General features: G+C 39.1%; 1 protein-coding gene and 2 long non-coding RNA genes across 3 annotated transcripts in view; 1 reads left to right on the plus strand and 2 right to left on the minus strand.

Moving 5' to 3' along the window:
• Positions 1 to 82: 82 nt before the first annotated feature.
• LOC136237200 (SNW domain-containing protein 1-like) overlaps positions 83 to 25,815 on the plus strand; it is a 31,601-nt gene continuing 5,868 nt past the window's right edge. Inside the window, exons 1-9 of the mRNA XM_066027521.1 lie at positions 83 to 224; positions 282 to 359; positions 480 to 560; positions 604 to 696; positions 1,657 to 1,749; positions 2,292 to 2,398; positions 14,889 to 14,993; positions 15,720 to 15,789; positions 16,604 to 16,669. Coding sequence (XP_065883593.1) covers positions 537 to 560; positions 604 to 696; positions 1,657 to 1,749; positions 2,292 to 2,398; positions 14,889 to 14,993; positions 15,720 to 15,789; positions 16,604 to 16,669 — 558 coding nt within the window. The 5' untranslated portion in view covers positions 83 to 224; positions 282 to 359; positions 480 to 536. The remainder of the gene's footprint in view (positions 225 to 281; positions 360 to 479; positions 561 to 603; positions 697 to 1,656; positions 1,750 to 2,291; positions 2,399 to 14,888; positions 14,994 to 15,719; positions 15,790 to 16,603; positions 16,670 to 25,815) is intronic.
• LOC136237203 (uncharacterized) lies at positions 6,103 to 6,536 on the minus strand. The gene is made up of 3 exons (XR_010692344.1): positions 6,475 to 6,536; positions 6,364 to 6,426; positions 6,103 to 6,307 (listed from the first exon to the last, which is right to left on the minus strand). It is a non-coding gene; the product is annotated as an uncharacterized lncRNA (long non-coding RNA).
• LOC136237202 (uncharacterized) lies at positions 7,386 to 7,882 on the minus strand. The gene is made up of 3 exons (XR_010692343.1): positions 7,700 to 7,882; positions 7,583 to 7,650; positions 7,386 to 7,533 (listed from the first exon to the last, which is right to left on the minus strand). It is a non-coding gene; the product is annotated as an uncharacterized lncRNA (long non-coding RNA).

A 25,815-nucleotide genomic window follows, 5' to 3' on the forward strand; every position in this document is an offset into this window, starting at 1 on the left:
ATATTTTAGTACTTTTGATTATCTAGTAAGATGTCTAGTAGATAAGAGACAAGGGTCGAAAATGTCTTTATCAAGGTAAATATACGCTGTAGTATTTAAATAATGTGGTTTGCCCCCACCTGTTATAATCCATATTCTATATAACGCACACTGTCTACAGCATTCTACCAGCTCCGACACAAATTACACTAGAAGAAGCTAACGCACAGCGGTCATATATACAAGTAAATTTACTACATTATGATGGTGATATTAAATTATTAACATGTCCTCTCTACCAGGCACCACAACCATTACAAGTCAGAAACAGAGCACCGCCATATGGTCAACGACATGGATGGGTGCCACGATCTTTAGAAGTGAGAAGTTATTATTGTTATTGATAAGATGAGTATCAGTTTCACAGACGTGTTTGTTACTGCTATTATCCAATAGTAGTTGAAATCGTAGTCAGTTTCATGTTCTTTGTCTACACATAGGATTTTGGTGATGGTGGTGCATTCCCTGAAGTACCTATACCACAGTACCCACTCAACATGGGGAGGTCTAATGCTAATAAGGTAGACCTTATTGTGTTGTTTCTATAGTTTATTCGTTTTATAGGGAAAATCAAATGAAGTTGTTCCATTACAAGTTGATGCTACTGGTAAAGTGAAATATGATGCATTAGCAAGAGTAGGACAAGGAAAGGATAAGGTGTGTTGTGTCTATGTGTGGTGCCTCACATAATGTGAGACTTTAAATAATTATTAATATTCACTGTCACCTGTGAGACATGGTACAGCCCTCCTATGGAGGTACTGAGATTATATAGAGCTTATCTGTTTATGTCTTTTTACGTCATTTTAAGTTAGTAACAGTTACTAGACACCATGTTTTTGAGGCAAAAATCAATGGGACCCATGCGAGAAAATGAAACTTTTTGGGATTTTGCACAATTAAAGAAAGACTTGGGGGAAATCGCTTAGTAATAGCCAATTGAAGAGCGGGAATAAAGGGGACTGGGGGTTAATTCAGCGGTACAAGCCAGCGAGCAGCTGGAGTTTAATGGCCCTGTTTCTTCCAGCTGCGAAGCGATATTACTAAGCAACGAATAACATAACAAATGCACCACAGCTTTCTTATTTTCACTAGCATTCTTTGGCTTGTAACTCACTCTTGCTTCACGCATTCACGAAGATAACCTGTAATTATACGGAAAATATTTAGTGTGACGTCAAACGGATAAGCTCTATTGGCTTATACTTGAAAAACTTGCTCCATTCACACTGTAACCTGTACCAGCCGACTTTGTCTTGTGCTGTGCTGGTCCCAGTTCAGCAAGGCTCAATAGATTCATACTGTGATTTATTTTGAGCCATGCCTTGCTGTGCCAGTGTTAAAAGTTAATGTGAACAGGGTGTAATTGTGCAATTGGACTGTATCATCATTTCAGTAGAAGTGATTATGATTGTAAGTGTTCTACTTTTGAATGTGCACATCAGTAGTATTAGTATTCTTAGGCTAGTGTACCTTGATACTCGTCCGGCACTACAGTGTATGTATTTGTTGAAGTTTGATACTCTCATTCTACCGAAATGGCACACTATGACCTTGTGTATCTTTTGTACAGTGTTAGTTGCATAGGTAAAAGTATCCTCTACCGTTGTCATACAGGTTGTACATGCTACCCTTAAAGACATGCTACCTACACACCTCAAGGCTGATGATCCGGATCTGATCCCTCCTGATGATGATGAGATTGCCAAGGTACAGCGTATTTAACCAAACCCATACATACTAGTCACTTTTTGGCCAAAATTTACTGAGGCTACATTAGGTAGGTCACTTTACATGAATGACACACTCAAGGATTTTTTGCATTGGCCATTTAGATAGGTGACCTCATTATAACCTGACTAAATAGTATTTGAATTGTTTAACAGACAGCCAGCAGATTTTCCAAACAGTTTTAGTATGTCATTTTACATAATAACATGTTAGAGTCTAAAACCTGTTTTCTAACATCTTGGTCTTAGCATCTACATTACATGCTACTGTGCTTTACAGTACTTCTCAAGTACTAAAGTAGAAGTACAGTGTAGAAGCGCAATGGGAAAGTACTTTTGGTACAAGTGCTTTCAAATTTAAGTAAATATAAGTACTTGACTAATGCCTGATAACAATGTTTAGTGAAGTGGCCATGTGTTCTATGTTTGAATATGGTTGCGAGTAAACACCCGAGTTGTTTGTATATTTCTGTTTCAGCTATAGTGGTTAAGTTTAATGTCAATTATTGTTACTGACCACAGACAACTGAAGATACGAGATTAGCATTGGAGAAACTTGTGAATAAGAAGATTTCTGCAGCACAGCCAGTGAGAAGGGCTGAGAAGACTGGAACAGCACAATATATTAGGTGTGTGTCTCTGTCTGTCTGTTTGTGTGCATCTGGGTTTCTGGTTAATATTTTCTGTTGGGAAATGTGATCCTTAATAGTTGGTATTACTGGATGGTAACATGGTTGGCCTAATGGCCTATGTTTGTCTTCTGTTGTGTAGTCCACTATTATATATGTTAGGCCAGTCAAGTGACCTTTATTAAATTCCAAAGTCACTCGTATCTGTTTATTGTGATAGTCACTTGTGTTGAGGTCAGCCATGTGAGAAAAACAAACGTTGTGTTCTTTTGTAGTGGGCTAGTATGTTTTTCTTGAGCATGTTTTTTAGTATGGTTGTAACAAGTAATACCAGTATATTTGTACTTGTAATCTAAAGCTGAATACTGTCTATCTGCTAACTCGACAAAGCATGTATCTATTGACGCAGGAGTTTGTTACGTTTCTGTCAAAACCACGAACAAACAGCCAAAGCGTTAGCGCATAGAACTATTAACCCAAAAGTCCAGGGTTCAATTCCTGTCCATGGCAACTTTTTTCCTTCTCAGTGCCACCTATTCGTGACACACTTTTAAATATGTCAGCTATTAACAATGCTTACTCGGTAATCTGTGCACGTTTCGACATGATTAACACGCAAATGAAATGCTCACCATCTGGCTACATCGCAAAGTTTATTGCAAGCTTCTTCATGTGTTCCTTCATCCGCTATAGCACGTTGAAGGCCATGATGTAGAGAAAACTTCAGCTACATTCCACTGCTAACCACACGATAAACAGTTTAGCTGGTAAAGCACCTCCGTGAAGTTGTTGCAGTTACTGCTGCTGTGTAGGGTGAGGGTTCGAATCCCACACAATACGATAATTATCACGATAATAAAGTTTTTGTGTGAAAGTTACAAAGTACTATAATCACAAAGACAAGTAAAACATGTTGAAGAAGACTCAAGAATTGTCATGCAAAAAGTAAGTTTGTCAACGTTGCTGGTCAATGGCCTATTTCTTTTTTTAGTCAATATCATCTCAGCTAATGAAAACACTTCTTCAGATCTGACGCTAGTGGCAGGACAACTTCCTCACAAGCTCTGCCAGGAGTGGATAATGAGTGTGATTACCTTTCCACCATTCCAGTGGATCATCATCAAGATCAGCCACTCCTACTCTTTTGTAATGGTCAAGTTCAGAAACTTCAGATTTTACCAAATCTAGTTTGATAATGTAGATGGCAGTGACTTACCCTTAAATGAGACAAACACAATGATCATCCACAAGACCAACAGCAATCATCCTCTTCTAAAGTACAGTAGCTCCATCTAAAAAAGAGAGAAAAGGTGCACTGTCTAGTCTTTTTAGTAATTTGTGCAAGGCCAAGAAAAGCAAAAGAGTAGTTATGCATGACGTGTAACAGCTTCCAATGTGTCATCATTATTTCCCTCAGCTAATTCCAATGCTTCACACTTCACAGCTCTTCAACACCAGCCCTGTCAGCAACAGCAACAAACGGATCTAAATCCTTGAATCGAGGGTCTAAGAATGCTGACATATCCAGCATTGCTTGGACATCTTGAAGGTAATGATACTGCAAGCTAAGTAAAATAGCTTGTTTTAACTATTTGGTTGTTTGAGAATCTTTTTCAGATACTCTGAGCACAAGAACTTTAAGCTGATAAAGTAGTGGGTTCAGCATACTCAATGTTGGATATGACGATGCACTCATTGTTTTTGTGGCTTGGTGAAAAGGTTTCAACACATCCAGCAGCTGTCCATTCATCACCATCAGGCAATAATGAGCGCACTTCAAGTGGCTTGTCTAGAAGAACAGCACACAAGGGTTGTTGCAGCTTCTTTATTTGTTCCAGCATCAAGTAAGTGGATCACCATTGTGTTGGACAGCTCTGGACAAGCTCCAAAGTCCTCAGATAGCATCCTCTGTTTTTCCCTCAAAGCATATGTTGCTTGAGTTGATTTATGAAGATGTTCAACTAGTTTTTTTTAAAACACGTGCAACCTGTAGCACTTTCAAGCCCTTTTCTACGCCTAGTTGTAGTGTTGGACATGACAGGTGTACCAGGTGTAAGTGATCCACTATTGCATTTGTAATGTTACCAGCGTTATCTGTTGTACAACCATAAACCTTGACTTTGTCATCAAGCCCCCACTCCTTGATTGCAGCTAACAACTTCTTAGCTAGATTCTCAGCATTATGAGTTTCATCAACTTCTCTTGTTTGAAGACAGTGGTTTCATCTCCCATTATGTGGTGAGCTGTCACTGTCATGTACGCTCTACGGTGGTAGCCAGTCCAGAGATCTATTGTCAATGAGCAATAATTCACCTTAGTTATGGAGGTTATCACTTGTTCTTTCACAGCTTCATACTTTTGTGGGATCAAAACATGAGTAACAGTTGACCTTGAAGGAGGGTGAAAACGTGGGTCCAGTGTGCTAACTAGTTTAAAAAACGGTGGAGAATCAACAATACTAAGTGGCTGAAAGTCTTTACAAATGAATTATACTGCCTCCTCACAATGCTGATACCTGGATGAATTGCGAGTATATGGCTTACTATTATCAGGAGCTTATAAAAGGAGCGTGATACTAGTGGTTCCAACATTTGACTAATTACTTAAACCTCAGTCCATGTAGGGCATTCATCCTATATTCACTGCTACTCAGTGGTTTATTGCATCATCACTTTTAAGCTGTTAATTTTCAAAGGAAGCCATGATGAGTCTAAGTACTCGTGTGCTATTTGTAAACTAAAAGAGACTGAACAACTCTTAACAATGAACTAAGTAGCCATATGTTTTGTAAGCTCTCTGTGCTGTACTGAGGACCAGAAACAGAGCTGTGTTGAAATAATTCTTTTAATTACCCTACCAGTATTACTGACACTCTATGGCCGCATATTAACTGCTAGCACCTGTTAACATAACCAAGCACAGCCCAGGAAATTACTGCTCTCTTTATAAGGACATGTTTCATTAACAAAAGATAGAACACAGCTATATCCTGAGTGTTACGCTCCTTCGCGCCTTCGGCGCTTATAAGCTCCTGCTATTATCAAACCACGTATTTATCTGTGGCTCGCTTAGGTGTTAACACCAGAATTAGCCAGAAAAAATGTGATAGTTTAACTATAAAAGTGCATAATACTTGTATGTCAGTTTATTTAACAAGCACTTCCTTAACAATGCATAGCAATGTAATTGAAGATTTACGAAAATTGCATGAATTACAAAATCCAAAAATTACAATAACTTATATATATAGTACGTTCGCGTTGAGCTGAATCCTCAAAAACGATTAATAACTTACGATTGCTACATCGCATGGGCCTCCTGTATTGCTCGATACGTAACACTTCTCAATCCACTAAAAATATATTAAAAGCGCTTCATTCGAATGTAAGACACTCTAGTTATGACACTGTAAAGTTTCGCTATACATTTTCAATGGAGAAGCCTCTAAAGCGTGGCCCTTTGATGTTCATGTTGACACATGTTTGTGCAAAGCCAGGCGTCACACTCCCGCCCATGATTTCACCATCCATTATGTAAGAGGCTGTAATACACTTTTGCAAGAAAAATAAAACAGTTTTTGTGTGTGTAAAACAGAGTTGCATGAGTAGAAGAGCTGGGGCCACTCACTGTTGCATTGTATTTAGAAGATAAGTGGCCCACTTATCTTTAGGGGAAAAACCTCTTTCAGCCATTAAGAGCAAATTATAACAGCTCAAGTACTTTTATCCAGCATAGGTGTACCTGCAAGTGAGGCAAACAACATGTTTTAACTTCACATTTACCACACAGCTGCTTATTCTCTCCTATTCCCATCTATTCAATTTGTCACTTTAATCCTTTTCCCATCACTTTGTGCACATGCCATATAAGCTCAGCACCTGGTTCTCAAAGTCACATTCTCACAGAACTCTACAAAAGGTTTCACCAAATTAAATACTGTTTGTATGAATTTGGACCCATGATACCTTTAGTGACTTCTAAACACTCCTGCACTGATCAATATACACAATGTCTGGTATGTTCACCTTCTGCAAGCATAATAAAGCAACGATAACTTTGAAAGTGCATGCACTTACACTTCATCTGTTTTGTTTTTTCATGTACTTTGCAGAGTTCAATCCCAGCCACCCGATGACTCCTGGGGGAACAACATACAAGTTGTAACACTAGTATTGTAATATCAAACAATATCAGATGAAGTAGGCTCAGAAGAAGACTCAGATTCACTGTTGCTGGTGGTGGAGGGGTCATTAATACCACCATCACCATCTTCACTATCACTACTAACACTGCTGACGTGAATGAGGAATCGTTCTAGAAGTTCCTCATGAAGTCCATCCTGTTCCCAGTAATGATCTTCGACTTCTTCTTGAATGTGCTTTATCAAAGATTGCCACCTCTCAGATGTAACAGCCTCAAATCCTTGATAAACCAGTTCCTTAACTTCAGTCCAAGTAAACCTAAACAGATGCCAAACTATAACAATGTCCATAACAATGTTGATATACCTCTTGTTGTTCCGCTTTACGTGTCCCTTCACTTGACTCCAGGCCATCTCAATAGGATTCAGTTCACAGTGTGCAACTGATAGTCTGACTACTTCATGGCCTATTATTACATTAGCCGAAAGAACTGGAATTACAACAGTATACCAGAAAAAAGCCATACCAGAAAAATGTCAGACCCACAATGTATAAACTTAACATACCTTTACTTCCAGCTATCTCATCTATAGCATATCTTGAAGGAGTTTTTGCTCGTTTGATGATTTCCCACAGATCTCTCTTCAGTGAACTTTCTGGATATGCTATACCTGTGAATCATCATACAGTCACATACTGAAACAGTGACAGTATATACACACTGCCTTACGTTACCACCCTTTCAGCTGTGCTTTGCACCACTTTTGCTTTGGTTGCTCCTCCAAATGGCGACTGCAGTTAACACAGTAATGTTTACAGTTGACAAATCTAACACCTACCTGTGGTAACTGGCATTGTCCATTACAATCAGACAATTGGCTGGTAATGCTGGAAGTAACTTTTCTTGAAACCACCTTTCAGAATTCTCTGCATTCATTTCTTGATGGTAATCAGCTGCAGATCCTTTCTTGGCTTTAAAAACCCAATCACAACCTGAAAGAACAACTGTGTTTACTGGATACTTCACATCATAGAAAATTACCGGGAACCCATCCATCTTTGCCTCCAGCATGTAAGATAATAAGGCGCTCTCCTTTACCTGATGGTTTGCTATGTATAAATTAGGTTAAACCAGAATTTTGAAAGCTATTTAACCAACCTGACTCCTCCTATAGTCCCCCCCAGTAGTCTTATCAGCCTCTACCCAGGCTCTGGACTTTCCATCATGCGCATTGGCCCAAGTCTCATCCAAGTACACCACTGGTTTCCCTTCAGTTCTGTTGCACCTCATTCATCTCAAATATTTATGACGCTGATAGACTATGCGGGGCTGCTCATAGTATACCCTGCATGTATGTGTGTTAAAATTAAAACACACAAACTGGTGTAATGCTAACCTCTTGTCATTAATTGTTCTATGCTTGAATCCCATATCCTTTAATACCCTCCTAAGTGATGTTCTCCCCCCGGAGAAAACACCATCATTCCAAAGTTTTGACTGTAGACGGAGTAACAAAACCAAAGGCTCGAGTGTTCAAATTCACCCACCAAAATCTTCAACAGTGACAGATTTTCTTTCTTGTCATACAACGAATGTATCTTCCGTCTGATTGCATCCCAGTCGAAACTGTTTGCATCGACATGGATTCGTGATTGTCTGTACCTGCTGTGACGATTAGATGAATTGAGTAGGCTCCTGCAAACTGCTTTTGTACCTTTTCCTTGGTGTAGAAAACCCGCCTTTCTTGCTGTACTCCATCCTCACTCTTACAATAGATGACTCTGAAATCCCTACGTGGCAAAATGAATACCAAACCTAGCTGCAAAGAAGATATTTAATACCAGTGGCCTTCGAGATTCTCTGCTTCACATTGACGGAAACTTTAGACTTATTCACTTCTTGCTCAAAGTAGTTCCATAGCTTTATGAGTAGAAACTTTGTTTGGCTGTTTAACCTCTTTCCAAGAGGGTTTCGCTCCGCACTCACTGACGCTGCGTGCCAGCAACATGAGCTTACGAATAAATGTATCATGAACATCATATTTAAAGCCTTAGATCTTTTATGGCTTCTTATCAACAACCCAGGATTCAGCTCAACACCAACATACTATAGTGTGCATTATTGCAAAACCAAAAGCTTTTATAGTTGATTAAATGCAGATGTGAGTTACAGTACCGCTCAAAGGTAACGTTACAATCCCTCGCGAGTGCTCAAATCTAGGCCCGATGCACGACTGGAATACTTCACGTGCAAAGGCATGCGGCTACTGGAGCAACTACCCAAGGGAGCTCGCGTGTTGTGGCTACACATGATGAATTAGTTAGCACACACATGCCAAAGAACTTGCAGGTCTAAAATTGGCTACACGAGTGTAAACTGCTTACGAGTATAACATTACCTCTGGGCAGTACTGTAGCTAGCTAGCTGCATGGCGCCTGGTTATTAGAAGTGAACAACATCAACTTGTTATATTTTAGCCAAGTGGTTAATATAACAAAGAATTGGAGTTACAAAGAGAAGGCACTTACTCTGCACCCAATTGCACAATTGAACATGCACCCAATTGGCCTGCCCTATACCTATCAAATGTGCTACTGCATACTTTTCTACAGTCCATAATGTACCAGGATGCTATGAACTTTAGTGATGGGCGATAATATCGATATTGCAATGATTGAAATCATACACTATAATTGATGGGTAATTAACAATGGTCACATGATAATTGATGGCTAATTAACAGTGGTCACGAGACCTTTGTAAAATGGCTTCTGGTAGTGGTGGTGACTAGTGACCATTAAAACGGCTTAATTCCTGTAAGAATAAGGTTTGAAAATACTTCGGTTTCATGTAAATGAAGCTGGAATAATTACTTATAAAAAAGAAGTCTACTGCTCGCTTTGCTACCATAGGTTGTCGTACTCAGGGAATACAACGAACTTGTTTTATCATTTAGAAGCTAAACATGAAAGCCAGTTCAGCAAAGTCGCCCCAAAGAAGAAGACTGTTAAAGAAGCCACTGAAGACCCACATGGGCAGAGCAGTTCACCATCACTATCAACAAAGCTTCAAAGCTGCTCTTCATTTTTGTTCCCAGTACGTAGGGCCTATGCTCCCTTTCCAACTCGAAGGGATAGACTATTCCTGATACTCTACTAGGTGTGCACCATTGTTTTTCAGTTATTAAACACCTGTAGAACCCGAAGAGAAGGTAATTCACAAAGCCTGTGAAGAGTTGTTACACCCGTATTTCAGACTGCCGGAAGCAGAGCAAAGTTCACCTTTTCTGAAGTTTAATACAGACTTCATTTCACTTTTACTTTTTACGTGCAAGCTGCTTTTACCATTGAGGATTTTGCTCACATGGGTGTATACGGACAAACATAGACACATAGGTAGATTGTTAGGTAGGTACACACACATGCGCACACGCACACACACACACTTATGAAAACAATTTCAGTAAAGTGGGCACGCGCCTGGTTACAAACAATTATCCAGGAGGTGTGGTATGGTGTGTAAGTTATAACAGTTTAGAAGCAGTAGATTGGAGCCTCTACAAATTTGGCGGTGAGGGGATTTTAATTAACGACAATAGCATGAATCGATGCATTGGGAATGAAGCATTAAAGATCATGTCCTAAAGTAGCATGCATGGTGGTTATCTTTTGCATGAACCTTATTCTGCCATCATGCAAGCCTAATAGTTAAAATGATGTGAACATCCCAGTTAACTAAACAGTTGATTTGCATGATGTAAGCTAAACCAATAATTATCAAGACATGTGCAAATTATGTGGTGCTATCCTATCATGTAATAACGTGGTCGACAGGTAATAGTTGTAACACAGGCATGAGGGCATATATACATATCAGGCAAAGCCCGAATGCACCGTGTTACAGGTAATATGTAACACTTGTTAGGCTGATAGCCTGTGCAAGGCGATCAATCACCCAAGCCAATACGAGTGCAGCCACTGGATGTATTATATATGCGCACTTAAAAGTTTCAATTATGGGTCAGCAGCTAGTATGTTCTGGTTATGTTCGGTTATGATAAATGGACATATCCTAGAGATATCATGAAGAATTTCCGTTACACGAGTTTAATGTTTTAATCAGTGCTATTGAATCGTTTATGGGAAAACTACGTAGTTCACTAAAGGCCTAGACAGGTAAGCTTGCTTGTAGTGTGGTCACTCCGTGCGGAGTGGTAGTTTCGTGATGGGGGCGTGTATGTATTCGAAGACGTGTGGAAACGATCGAATGAATAAGCTATAGCACTAGTTTTCACCTTAGCCCAACAGTTTTCAACTCGTAGGATGGCGAGGATAACAAAATGCTCTCCGTTTGAGTGGTTTTCATAGCGAAATCCAAGTCGTGCATCCTAATCACGTGAGTGTTAATCTATCCCCACAATCGATTTCAGCATCAATGTCTATATAATCAGTGTCCAGTTGTAGACTGGTTACATACGAAATGTAGCCCGGGCGGCTCCTGTGATCTGAGGTGTGTAAGTGTTACATGGGTATTTAAAGCAGTACTATTGTGTTGTAGCTACAGTATACTGCAAGCAAATGTTTGCATAATCCTATACAACTATTTATCTATTTACTTGCTATAGAGCAAGGAATTCAATTATCGAGTTGCAGTTTACACAAGAGAAACCACAAAGCCATTATATAACTTTAAAGTGCAAAAATTGATTAAAGTGAAACCAAATGTGAAATTGAACAACTTTACAGTCCAGCACTGTTTTAGTACAGCAGCTAAGCAACAAATTTTGATGATATCGTTCACTCTGTGATAAAAGCACTAAATTTTCTATGGAAATAGGATAAGGTATTCTATGGTTTGTGAAAACAGGGCTGGTCTCTAATTATAGCAGTAGTTCCTTTTAAGACTCAAAGTTCTGAGCTGAAAATGGTTGCATATGTATCCGGGATACCCTGCAAGGACAAAGAGTAACATAACGGTGCCACATCAAATTCATTGCCTTAGGGCATGTTTTGAAGCCTTTAAAACTAGCCCAGGTTTGGAAACCATTCAAGTGTATTCAAAATCTTTGTTTTTTTGCTGAAATAGCACGAATGTGTTTAACCCTTAAACCCGCAGAAAACTTTTCGGAAATGCGTGTTTACACAATATGGGCATGCATGGCGACACTAGGTGGGGTAACTTAATTCTTACAGCCTACAAATACACATAGATTAAAAGTGTGTTTACTGGGCTACTTGGAGAAGGTTAAATGAACACTGTAACTACAGTGGCTTACTTGTTATGAAGTGGTGAACAGCGACTAGTCACGTCTCCGTGTTTCTAAATTCTTGCCACGTGTTTAATTTCAATTGTGGGTTTACTCACGTGAGTCATATATGGTTTGATGCAGAATTTCATGAAGAGTTGGATGAAAGTTGTTGCAAAGCGATAGGATCAACTATCATCGAGTTATCGACCATTTTATAAAGGTATGTAAAGGGTTTGCTTGTTTTCGGTAGTTATTTTCACGGCTAGTTTTGGCTTTAACGTTAGGGTAAAACCCTAGGTATTATTTTGATCCTTGCTACATCACGAGTAGAATGACATAAATTGCATAGCCATAGGATGGACTCTTCGAAAGTTACAGCGCTTTGTGCAAAGCATGCATATTTATTAAGTGTAAATCCAGTTTTCTGGGTTTAAGGGTTAAAATTTACAAAGAATATTTTAAAATGTGGTAAAATAAACTGTTTTTAAACACTTCTAATGGCGCCAATATTTCAGTGTTAAAAGTGCAGGCACAATCCAGCAAAAAAATTATATATATCATTAAGTACGGTAGTACTTAATGGTAGGGATCGTCAAGGTTCACGATTTCCCACCAAAAAATTACGCACCAAAAGCAGACTTGCAAAACCATCTCGGCGATTCAGCAGTATTGTATTACAAAAGTGAAGCACGATTTCGCCTTCAAAACGACACGAAATGCATCCTATGAGTTTCCATGAATTTTAAAAGAAATTCTATCTGATCGAATTTTCTAGTGACTGACTCCCTAACTGATGCCTTCAGCCAGGCCTAGCGGGAAGATGGCAACAGCTAAAGTCCTACTTCTTGCATGAAAACGGCTCGCTTTGCCTATTGATTAAACCTTTTCTACACCGATAGAAATACAATCCTTGCGCTAGGGTCTTACCTTTCATCGTTCTTTAATGTCGCCATCGTCCTGGATTCACTACAGATAGTGTTAATAACTCCACAAATGGCTTCAATGTACGGCGCCGTCCGTTTCAATAAGAGTGCTCGCTAAATAGAGTAATCATAATCTTCGCGGTAAAATATTCGAATACACGTGGTTGAAAGTTCGAAGTTGATTTTGAGCAGGAAGAGCGAGCTGTTCACAATCGGGAAGCTTTGTACGTGTAAGTGAATATATTTAGCGACTTATATCTTTTGTTTCTGGCAAAGTTAACCGGCAAAATTAATATTGCTTGCGTTTGTAAACGCATTTCTTTGCTGTAAACAACGTATCTACCTCAAGTATTTGAGCGATATTAGAAATAATTCGTAGCAAAATAGCATTAGCTAAGGGTATTGTGGTTATTATTGCTTTGTGTGTTTTCTCTGAGGCAATATTGGGTGCGGCAATGCCTTCGAAGGAAGCGGCACGGAAGAGTAGAAAGAAGGAGAATAACAGGGCGTACTATGAAGCTCATACAGAGTCTATACTCTCAGAGAGAAAGGACAAGTACAGCAGTGAATGCCGATCACAGCGTCATGCTAATGAGTACTACAAAAATGTAACAGCGTCGCGTGAGAAATCAGCTGAAGCCACCAAAACATCATTTAACAAAGATTTGGCAAAATCTCGCATTGAGTCAGCGGAAAGGCAAAGGGAATACTACCATCAAGACTTGGAAAAGTAGCTTTAGTGTCCTGTGTAATAGAAACTGCATGCACATAAAAGATAAGATTCATGCAATGTTTGTAAAAAGTACACAAACAAGTGGAACAAAAAATTAGGAATTTTCAATATGAGTAGGGATCAAAGTAATAAAAAGTACTGAAACAAGAGAGATTATCTACCACCTGAAGTCATGCTAGTACACACGTAATCCCTACTTCAGTGCCATTATATCTTAAATCTTGGCAACTGAAGTAGCGATTACGTGTGTACTAGCATGACTTCAGGTGGTAGATAATCTCTCTTGTTTCAGTACTTTTTATTACTTTGATCCCTACTCATATTGAAAATTCCTAATTTTTTGTTCCACTTGTATATATATATATTATATATATATAACATTGCACATCTATGGCTTCACATATCATGCTCCTGTGCTTCTTTACATGGCAAGTTAATGACCTGAATGGACACCTCCCTCGATCAGCTTTTGGATACGTCAATCCCTTGCTCATCTATGTAGATGCAAAGTTCCAGCATATTTACTATTGAGCAGTTTTACAGTTTTCCTGATACATTTTCTGTTGATTGTACTTGTCAGGTTCTTTGAGTGTGATATGATTGGTAATTTTAGTGGCACCGTATCCAATGTTGTACCAAGTTTGGTGAAAAAGTGAACTACTTTATTGCTTAGCCGCTTTACTATTTATAACGCAATTAGCTTCGCTAACCTGTTTGCAGTTGAAGCGATTATCTCCAGTCTGGTTTTCCAGTATGTGCATACAGACACGAGGTACTGTGTCAAAGCAAGTAACTGTTTCTCTTCATTAGTAGTGCCATTATCACTTTGAAGAATCATCTACAATGCTTGGTATTGACATTCCGAAAGTAGATGATTGACCATGTGACAGTGCATGAGAGACCGGTTATCCCTGTTCCCGTTTACTTAAGGGTGTACCTGTTACAGGATAAGCACAGGGGCTACTATAACGCTCAACGGAAGTTACAGGGTGTTTAGATGTAATGCTATGGACATTTATATATCAAAACTGCCGTATGGTGGTTTTGGCGGTGAGAGGGTTAATATTAATGTGGAATGTGAAATGGTTCTGCACGTAGTGCAGGTACCAATGCTAGTATTAAATATTTGGACAGTAATTGAGTACTCACTAAGATCATGTGATCCAGCTCACATGATGGTTTGTCATTTAGAAGTGGCATTGTGATGGATCTTGAATTTAAGGCACTGTGTTTTTTGGGACCACTCACTACCTTAAAATTGCTTATGGTCCAGTATAAACAGTGCACATATGTATGCCTGTATTGTACAAGTAGTTAGCATTAGTGAGTACTCAACACTAACAAGGGTGCTTGATCCATAATTGTTTCTGTGCTCTAGTTTTAGAAAGTGTTCCTTGGGTATCATTATATATATACTATGCATACTTTATTCCTCCTGTACAGGTACACTCCTAGTGACCAAGGAGCGATGTACAACTCTGGAGCAAAGCAGAGGGTCATCAGGATGGTAGAGGCACAGAGAGATCCTATGGAGCCTCCGCGATTCAAGTGAGTCATTATCACTTGTATATAATGATGCACCAATGTCATTTTTTCACAATTAATCTGATACCAAGAGCCATTATTATGGACTTTTGCTGATACTGATAGAGGAGTATTCACTGTATATGGCTTTAATGAATCTTATGTACTAATAATGGGATTTGCTGGCTTCTTTCAAAGAATTCAATGGTTTAGATTAGCTTGCACTCAACCCTTAAGCAGGTTATTGTTGCATGGTTAGGTAGAATCAAGTCTCAGTGTAGCAAAAACAGTTCCAACAAGTAAAGTTGACCTTACTGTCAAGGTACCATAACGGTGTTGTGGGGCTATTTTCTGGTCAATATTTTTGTGTACCAATACTAATATACAGTACTACATGATGGTACAAACAAAATTATAATATGAGACGGTATTAATCACCATGAGCAATAGTCATTATTATCTGAGGCCATACCTCTTCATTTGCTGTTCATGCATGTACATCACTATGAAATGTTAAATAAATGTGTACTCTCTGATATTTTATTCCATGTACAGAATACTTATCATTCAGAAATACTGCTTTGTACAAAGCAGTACAATAAACGCTGCACTTAAACAGTAGTAGCCAACTCAGTCATACCAGTGCTAGTTAGGAAGTTAAACAAGTAACTTTATGAACATGTTAGATGATTTCTTTGCTCTCTGTGTTGACTGTGTGCAGTGTGTAGTTATATGCTGTGGTTGTTTTAGGACGAACAAGAAGATACCAAGGGGACCTCCCTCCCCACCTGCTCCAGTGTTACACTCTCCTACTAGAAAGGTGAACATCCTCTGTGTGTGCGCGTGCGTATAGTTTGTATATATGTCTTGCACAAATGCTAGAGCACTGTCCTGTCCATGTCTCGGTGGGACTTTAGGTGGCCACACCTTCACCTGTGTGGCATAGTGCAACCTCTTGCAGGGTACTACTGGGTTTTCCAGTCTGCTGTGTTTTAATTGCGTATGAGTTAAAATCCTAGTAATTGAAGGGCCATTCAATGCGACTGTGATTAGGCGTCACAACAGTACAGTGAGTAGTGGTTTCTTCACATTTTCAACTATCCATCATATTAAGAGTTACTCCTTATTATTATTATTATTATCTCTTGATCGTATTATAGGGCACACACAGTTACTTAAATCTTGTTTGGATCTGCCATGTCCACTGCACTGCCAATCGCATGTGCCAAAATACATAGGACAACAGACGGTAGTCCTACCCCAGGATGATTTATCTGCACAGACTTCTTATACTTCATTCAAGTGTGACTATTGGCATACCGCAGTATGTACAATGCATGTATCATGTACTTACCTCTGTCCTCCTTTGTGTCCCACTTCTTTTTACTGACAGTGCAAGGTGTCAATTCATGCATAAGTATGTCCATGTGCTATCATGCCATAAATGCTAACTTGAGATCTTCTATATGTATATCATCTGAAGGTTTTGTGTTTTGTACTGTACGTGTAGTGTGCACACAGGGTATATGTGTGTACCTGTGCTTTCATGCTCACACAAGTACACATAGTGATACATCTCAGACACCTACACATATGGTAGTTACCTATATGTGTTACCCATCATGTTACTGTAGGTTACTGTCAAGGAGCAACAAGACTGGAAGATCCCACCGTGTGTTTCAAACTGGAAGAACCACAAAGTACGTAGGTGTGTGCATGCGGCATGCTAAGCACGTTGGTCTGTGTACCCTCTTTATTAGGGCAATGTATTGTGATGCTATTTAACAAAGCCATAAGTTTTTCTCCAATAGTAATGACTAGGTAGGTTAATCCTTGACTTAGTGGTTTGAATTAAAAACAACAAGGAGCTTATGTCTTTATTTTCCTACACTGTATGGCTTGTTACGGTGTATGTAGTATTCAGTAGTGATAGGAATTGTGTTAGTACCTTGTGTGAGCTTATTGTACCCTTTCAACACAAAAGTAAAGTAACAGGTTATTGTGTTTTTTTTTGAGTTGCCATAAATGTAGCAAGACATTATAGGATATCACTCTTCTTTGTCCTTTCATATACTAGAATAAAAAATTGGAAATTTTAAAATGGGAATTGGGATCGCTGAATAAAGCCACAAAACAAGAAGGGATTGCTGGGGTAGTAATGTAAACCACAAATCCCTATTTTGACTCTCTGTCTTAAATTTTAGTTACATGCTCTGTCATTTTGAAGTGAGTCAAAATAGGGATTTGTGGTTTACATTACCACCCCAGCGATCCCTTCTTGTTTTGTGGCTTTTTTCAGTGATCCCTATTCCCATTTTAAAATTTCCAATTTTTTATTCATCTAATTTGTGTACTTTTTATTAATCCAGTAATGGATTATGAAGAAAACTGATGTGAATGGTGTAATTTTGCATTCTGCATAGTAACACTGTCAACATTTCAGTACACACATGAAACCGATCAAATTGCAATGTGCATACAGACTTGAGATTCTCATCTACAATTTACATTACTGGTGCCTTTAATAGCTGTCAAATTCAGTACAAGGATTGTTGTTATACACTTGACTGCATTATACATCAGGGTGAACTCCCTTCAGACTGGAAGAGGGCATACGTAACACCAGTATACAAGAAAGGCCCGTGTGCTAGTCCATCGAACTATAGACCTATATCATTGACTAGTATTTGCTGCAAGTTGTTGGAACACATTATCTCCTCAACAATACCTTCTCACGCTATTGACTACAATATCATGAGTACAAATTAACATGAATTTCTTTGATTGATAATGAAGACTGTGGTGAATAGTGTAATTTTGCATTCTGCATAGTAACACCGTCAATGTTTCAGTAAAAACATGAAACTATATCAAATTGCAATGTGCATACAGACTGAGAGTCTCCCAAGATGAGCTACAATTTACATTACTGGTGCCTTTAATAGCTGTCAAATTCAGTGCAAGGAAAGTTGTTATACACTTGACTGCATTATTAGAGTATTTACATGACTGCTCTATTAGAGTATTTAATGTGGATAACCCGCCCACGTACAATAATCACGGAGCGAAAAAACCACCTTGCAACAAAGTCATCAGCCCAGATTAAGCTTCCTGGTCTATACTGAGTTTAATAAAGACAAATTCTATTAGCCACAAACAGCGCACATCAAAAACATAACTTTGAGCGTAATCTTGTATGGCTTCTCGAGCGTAATGGCATTTTGGCAAGAAGAAACGGCCCGGTTTGGGCTGTTTCCATCCAGAAATGAAATCAAAAGTAGGTCATGGACACACACAATGATCCATTCAGCAAGCCTTGCTACTTTTTATCCCAGGATTGTCCTTGTAAACTTTGCTATGCCTGTGAAAGAATAATATTATGAATAATAATAATATGAACAAAATGGCAAATTTCACTATTGTCTGAAATACACTTACTGTTTCCTTTTCACTTGATACTTACTAGTGGACCTATACTGATTGCAAAGAACCACCAGAGGGTTGATTTGAGTTGAAGGATGCTTTTCAAGGTGGTTTTTAGGTGTGCGTTCTATTAGGAGTTTTGCAAAAAACATGGGCGATCCCTATTATGAACCCACTATCGTGGTTCATGATTACAACTGCTACTTAAATGAACATCAGCATATATAATTAGGTTACATGCAACTGGAAGCAGTACAAGACACAGCACACATGACAGTTGTCAAGTTGTTTACATGGATGAAACTTGTACTTGACACTTAATTCAGTCTGGTGACTACAGTCAGGTGCACATGAAGCCAAAAGTGCTACTTGTACCAGCTCACACACCAGGTGTAAGGTTGTTTGTTAGCGATAAAACTACTACTTTGCTATTGTTTACACTCACTTACTGTCTATAACAAACCAATTAACTACATAGAATTCTTTCAACAATATAGATCTTACTTCTTAGATTCAATACATTAAAAACTTTGATTATGGGTTTTAATTATTAGCAGCATTCAAATTATTCGCAGTTCTTTGTTCAAACATTTGAATGCTCAATTCTAGCATACGTTTATGCACTAGTATAATGAGGACACCTGTTTGTCCCTCATTAAGTTAAAGTATTTTCCTAAGTCACGAAACAAGGAATTTGGTTGAGCACAGGTTTATTATTATTGGTCATTATTTCCTTTGATGTGTTAAGATCTAGGTATGTAGAACGGTGGGGCTACTGACTAGTCAGTAAACTTCTTGCCAGCATTTTTTAACTGTCTTGATCAAACACAATCAGCGAGGTGAAACTGGAATAGCCCCATGCTATGTACAAACTTGATGGTTAGAAAGCTAATAATGTGGCCAGGCTGCTTTTTCTCGGCATGACTGAATTGACTTGCTTTTTTGGGGGGAGGTTTAGGTTGTTTTTTTTTTTTAACCTACAGAATTCTAGATGAAGACTTGTCAGCAGCTGTATCTGGTTAAAGGGTATACCTGCTTACCAAACCTTCATTAAGGTGGTGCTGACAAATTAGGCCAGAATGAGTTATAATGATAGTAATATGAAGTGTTATGCTTAACTACTCTCTTTAACTGTACTGAAAGTAGAGAGTGTTTTACTTACAGCCTGTTTACACTAGCCATCTAGTTCAAACTATCTCGAATCAGGGAAATTTCCTAGTTAGTGTAAACGCTTTAACTGAACCATGTCAAACCGCTCTGAAATGGACATGCTAGGGATGTGGGTCTAGTTCACTCCACTTAACCAGTATAAACAGTTGTGACCCTGCAGTTCGATTTGGCTTTAGTAAGTACGGAGAAATACAGCTAAAATGGCGACTATAATGATGAATTGAAGCAACAGCAAAGTATTTAGGTGACGATATGGAAGGACAGCCTCAAGAACAACATAAAGGCTCAAGAACAAACAGGTACATGCGACCAACTCCACAGAATTGAGACATTGTCATCAGCACTAAAGACTTTGTCATGCCTACTAACCTGATGATAATACAGAGCTGAAATCCTTTTAACTCCATCAACAATATCTGCTTCGATGAAAGTTATGATTGTGGGTTTAAGATTTTTACTTACTGGATCGGGCCTGGCCTTCGTAGTATAAATGCTGCTCAACTATCGATCTGGATCGCACTGAAGCGATTTCATCCAGAACGATCTTGTAGTATAAACAGGCTGTTAGCTACCAACTTCAGAGGTACATAGCAATGTACTTACAACATGGTTACAACCCATCATATTATAGCACATGACCACATGCGATTGTGTACATTACATAATAGAAATAATCATTGGTAAATTCTTGCGGGACTAAGATGTTCTGACTATTGGGCAATTGTTTGATGTGCCCCCTCTTGTAGGTCTTATAGAGATGTCAGGTTTCTCCTTTGACTTTTCACAATCAGAATTAGTGTCGTTCTTTTTAGTATCAGTACATTCTTGTGTTTCTCGTGCAGTGACTTCTAGCAAGTATGCAACAAGATCTGGAAATGTGTCACTATATTTGAAACAACTAATCCTGTTACTGGTATTCTTAATGCTACTACGACTGCTGCACTCAACTACTTGCTAATGGCTGGTTCTGCTCCAAAGGATGATATTCTCTGTTATGGGGCACAGTTGCAACTAATCAGGGAAACAAAATATCTCTGTGTACCCTAAAGTCCAGCTGTCAAAAGAGTTTCTACCTTACGTGAATGTTTCTCTAGTGGTGTGCTCAGGACAGCAATTTGGGAGCCATCCAATGCTTCACTGGACTCAAAAGGTTTGTCTGCTCTCTGATAGAACTTGGCCAAGTACGACCGTTATGATGCCCACAGGTCCTCGGCCATTTGTTGTTACAAGTTGAACTAAGTTCTGTATAGTAGACGCACACAAATATGGGTTTCTTTGAATTACCTTCTGTGATACCATTCAGTCCAAATGGCATAGTACCACAGCTTCCGCACAACGTATCACTGAAAGTAGGCGTAGCTATATAGCTTTCCATACAGAAAGCGGCAAATGTAGTGATTGTAATATGAAAGCTACAACTCGTCGTTAACCATACTGAAAGTACAACCCATCATATTATAGCACGTGACCGGCACTTGATTTTCTTTATTACATAATATGGATTAGAGCTGGGAGATTATATCGACTGTGGGATTAATCGTGATTGTCTCTGAACATTGTGATGTTAATGTGTGTTATCAATGATTGTGGTGTTGTGACATCGCATGCAAATGTATATTAGTAATTTCAAAATGGAGGGACATATTTTTGTGGAAGAACACGATCCAGAAAACAAGCCTACACTTTTGAGACAATTTATTGTATCAAGAGTTCATAATATAGTAGAGAGGGAGAGTGTCGAACGGTATATACAAGTGCCAAACGCACTGCCACTAATAACGACTTAACACATCCTAGTGTCTACAATCCCACAGATAAGCGCCACCAACTATTGTGATGCGCATGCTTACAATTTGTTATCGATACTTGGATGAATACATGTGAACACGAGAATGAAGCATGTGAAGCGAAAGCACCAATGACAGTTGACTTGTACCTGTATCTCGATAATGATGGAAGCTGAACAAACCACTGATAAGCTGGGGAGAATTTATCATGCACTGCTGTTGACATGGTGTTCAAGGAGATGGTACAAAAATTATCTCATACCAGGATGCAGGAATATTTGGATTCTTTTAAACACAGAGGAGCCACATACAAGGGTAATGCCAGTCTGGCTGGGCAAAATTTATGTGACTCACTTTTAACACATCACGTTAATCTTGAAAGTAAACAGTAATAATATGTATAATATAGTTGTAAAAATGTTGTTACATCACATACATGTATACTTATATTAATTCCCTGATTTTTGTGCATGCTTGTACTTCTTTTTCTGCAACATACAATCAGACAAATGTAAAGGGACATCCCTGTAGTCAACTGAACTGTGGTGATAAGCCATAGTGTACTTCACGAGATGTGCTGCCCTAGCTGTAGCATAATTTGTTGAACTTAGTTTTCCACCAGCAGTATGCTTGAACTGACTAAATAGTGTCTCAACAGCACTTCCTGACAACCTCAGTGGACTAATAAAGTGATCTGGGAACTCTTCCAAAAAAGTTCTTGCAAAATTAGAAAAACTGTACACGCAAACTCTCAGCAGATCAAATGCAAACGACAAAGGTAATTTTGTTGATGTGGAAAGTACAGCATAAATCCAGTGTACACTATGTAAAAACAAGGTGTAATATAATTTTTTTTGTCCCTTCGCATGTCCACAACTAAATCACAATAATATCCTGTTTACTAGCTTTGCCAACTTAGGAACCTTGGATCTTGTGCTTCCAATTCATCTATTTATCAAAAGCAGAACATTACCCATTACAAAATAATAGTATTACCTTCTTGTGATAAAGCTTTGTGCCATTTTGCAAAGTACAAAAATCCTGCTGCAATAGTGTAGGACTGGACTGTCTACATCACATATCTTATCGTGACTCAAAAAGCCCTTCTCAAAAATCTTTTTACAGGCTTCTAGGTATTGCAGGGTTAACTTAACACTGTCAGCATCATCTGGCGGAGGATCTTTCGTGATATATTGGTGCAACTCTGACAACACCAATTCTTGCTATATTAATCAAATTCACAGTTACATACAGAATACAATGAAAACATACATGCATAATTTTTGCAGGCAGGACATTCAATTTAGTCCACGCATCATGAAGTACATGTACTTCCCTAAGTATGGGGACCATTCTAGCACAGCCCAGGTCTCTCCTCTGACACTCTCTGGAGTACAAGTCAAGAATAGCCTTCCACCCGAATGTGGTCCCATCAGCAGCAGTAAATCAACAAAGCATTAATCAAGTTCTTCAACTATTATGTGAAAAATTGACAAGTGTACGTACATGTACATGCTTAGTAAATTACTTGGCGACTAGGGCATATGAGCCAGTATAACAGATGAGGTGGATCACAAGGGTTCACAAACCTTGGTCTGACAGTACAGTGTATGGATCAGGACCATCAGAATACCATACATTCCCTGGCATCCATGAGTTGACTTTAATGCAGATAAATTGGGAGCTGCACCATTGCATACCAGTAGCCTGGTTCTCAAGTCATATATCTGTAGTTTAAGGGTAATTTCAGCTGCACTATAGGTGCTATACAGAGTTACAGTTATGACATGAAATCACAGTATGAACATAACTAGCATTCCATATTGTATGGTCACCTGAAAAAGGCTTGATAGTCTGAAATACACAGGAGCAAACGACTTTTGCTGGCATAGTTTCATGACTGGTATAATAAGGACCCACAATATCAAATGATGAAGTCAAGTCCCTCCAGAGGAACTGGAGGATGTAACTTGTCTGCTTAGTATGATGATCCTTATCAAACAGCTGAAAAATGTCATGTAAGGAAGCTTGTGTTTCCTCTGTCATAGCCAACCCAATGATTCAATGATTTCTAGAGTTCCACATCAGTGAAGAAACTACTTTTACTTTGTCAAAAATTAGTACACCTGTGGATCAGGGCATTCGCTTCTTCTCAGTTTCACACGATTGCTGAACACCTTGTACCTCTCAACTTGTTTGCTGAAAGATTCGGATGCAGCACCAGCCTCATGTAGAAATGCTCCAGTATATATGCTTGGAGAGTTGCATGGGAGGGTAACTGTAACATGTCGAAGCTGCCGGGCTTCGTATGAAAACAGCAAGAGCTAAGATATGCATTTTGATAATACATACTTTAATTTACATACCTATTCGTATAGTCACTAAACTCCAACGATTGGTACGGCATCCATTTTCTATTAAAAATTACTGTGATTCAATGTACAGTTTACTTTAAAACATACTTAGTATTAATCTGTTGATCCTTAAAAAACTTTTCCTGAGAACACTGCCTATTGCTCTGCTATGCAGCACGAACAGAATCTCCTACTAAATGTTTATCAGCTTCATTAAAAATCTTCTCCAGCTCATCTGCATTTGCCTCCTCAATCCTGTTCACAACATTAGTCAGTTCATTAGACTGTTCATCATCTAGTGTGACCTCTAACTCAGTATACCTGGCCAGCTTTGCCTTATCAGCTGATCTCTCCTTTTGTGCAGCCTTCTTTCGTTTGGCAACACTTGCTGGTGACAAGTACTTCAACTTAAAAGAAGACGGTGGTTGCTGCCTGGCAATTCGTCTTGAGGGGCTGACTACAGATCTCCGTTTCTGGTGTTCCAAATTGTGGTAGAAGCATTTGCAGCTTCTGCACGTTACTGCATAACTAAGTTTATCTTCTTTGCTTGCATTCTTAGCAAGTTGATGCCACAGCAAACAACTCTCTGAATCAATACGACTAAAAGGTTTCTCCCACCTTCGAACACCTGTAATATGGTAGTGGATGACAGCATGATACTGATCATATTAACTATTTTCCTCAAACCCAGGACAAAATTATACTGACCACCTCTTGAAATCACGTTGCATACAGCAAAAAAAAATCAGCTAAACTATCCACTGTACCAGTACGAATAGAAGTAAATAACACTTGCATATCATATGTAAACCAGCTGATTCTGATGGCAAAAATAAAATTCTGGCTACAGATACATGATTATTTCCTGGCAAAGTGTACATTAAATGCTGTGTAACCTCTAATGCTTCCCTCTTTTCACAGACAGTCTTGGTAAATGCAAGATCAGGCTACTTGGACTGTCCACTGCAGAATGCACTTTCAAGTGACAGATCATCCCTTGTGCTTTGTGTAACTGTAGAATGGCTATCCACTAGTGGTAGCAAGTGACTCGTGGAAGGTGGCAATGTGGCAGTGTGTTGAGATGGTGGTAAGAGATTGGCTGGCTGGACAACTGGATTGGCTGGCTCAACAACTGCATTGGCTGGCTCAACAACTGGATTGGCCGGCTCAACAACTGGATTGGCCAGTGGGAAAACTGACTGAGACAGATTATGAATTAGCTGGCTGGACATCTGACTGAAATGAATTGGTAAGTTGGGTTGGACAACAAACTGAGCTGAATTGGCCAACTGAACAACAGAGTGAGATGAAAGTAACTGATTAGCTGACTGTAAAAGAGATTGGACTACTGGCTGAGATGATATGTTCGACTGGACAATGACCGAGATGAATTGGCCATCTCGACAACTGACTGAGATCGATTTGCTGGCTGGACTACTGGCTGAGATGAATTGACCAGCTGAATAACAGAGTGAGATGAAAGTAACTGACTAGCTGGCTGTAAAAGTGAGGCTTTGTAATGATCCAGGAGCTGTTGGCTCATGAAAATCAACTATTCCATTAACTGACTTGGCAGGCGAACATCCTCGTGAGTTGATGGAGTACTAAACGCAGATTGGTTAATCACAGTAGAAGGTTGGTTAAGTAGCTGGACAGGTGGATGTAAGGCAAACGGAGCAAGCAATAGAGCTGGTGGCTGCAGCTGATATGGCACGACTCCTGCCTGGAAAAAGAAACGGTAAACCTGAATGAATTGCAATGAATATGAACTCACCTGTGTTGGATGAAGCTCATTCGTAGAGTGTCCTGGTAACTCCAGAATTTGATGTTTTTTATCGCTCCTCTGAGGTGCGTCGCTTGGGAGTTTCAGCCATCTTCCATTCGGCACGTGCATCCCAGCTGAAACATGCGGTAAACAAAACCTATTCTTTTCGTCACTATCAATACTCGTCGGTGAAGTCTTAAACTTTCTGAATAAACTTCACTTATAAACAGTGCTGTCATCCATTCCCGTGTGCTGATTAAATCCGGGAGTATGTGATAATTTACTGGCGATACTAGTGGCAGTGCGTTTGTATGGGGTATATTCAGCATTCGACACTCTCCCTCTCT

The sequence above is a fragment of the Dysidea avara genome, chromosome 10 (genome assembly GCF_963678975.1).
Source record: "Dysidea avara chromosome 10, odDysAvar1.4, whole genome shotgun sequence".
Classification (NCBI taxonomy): Eukaryota; Metazoa; Porifera; class Demospongiae; order Dictyoceratida; family Dysideidae; genus Dysidea; species Dysidea avara.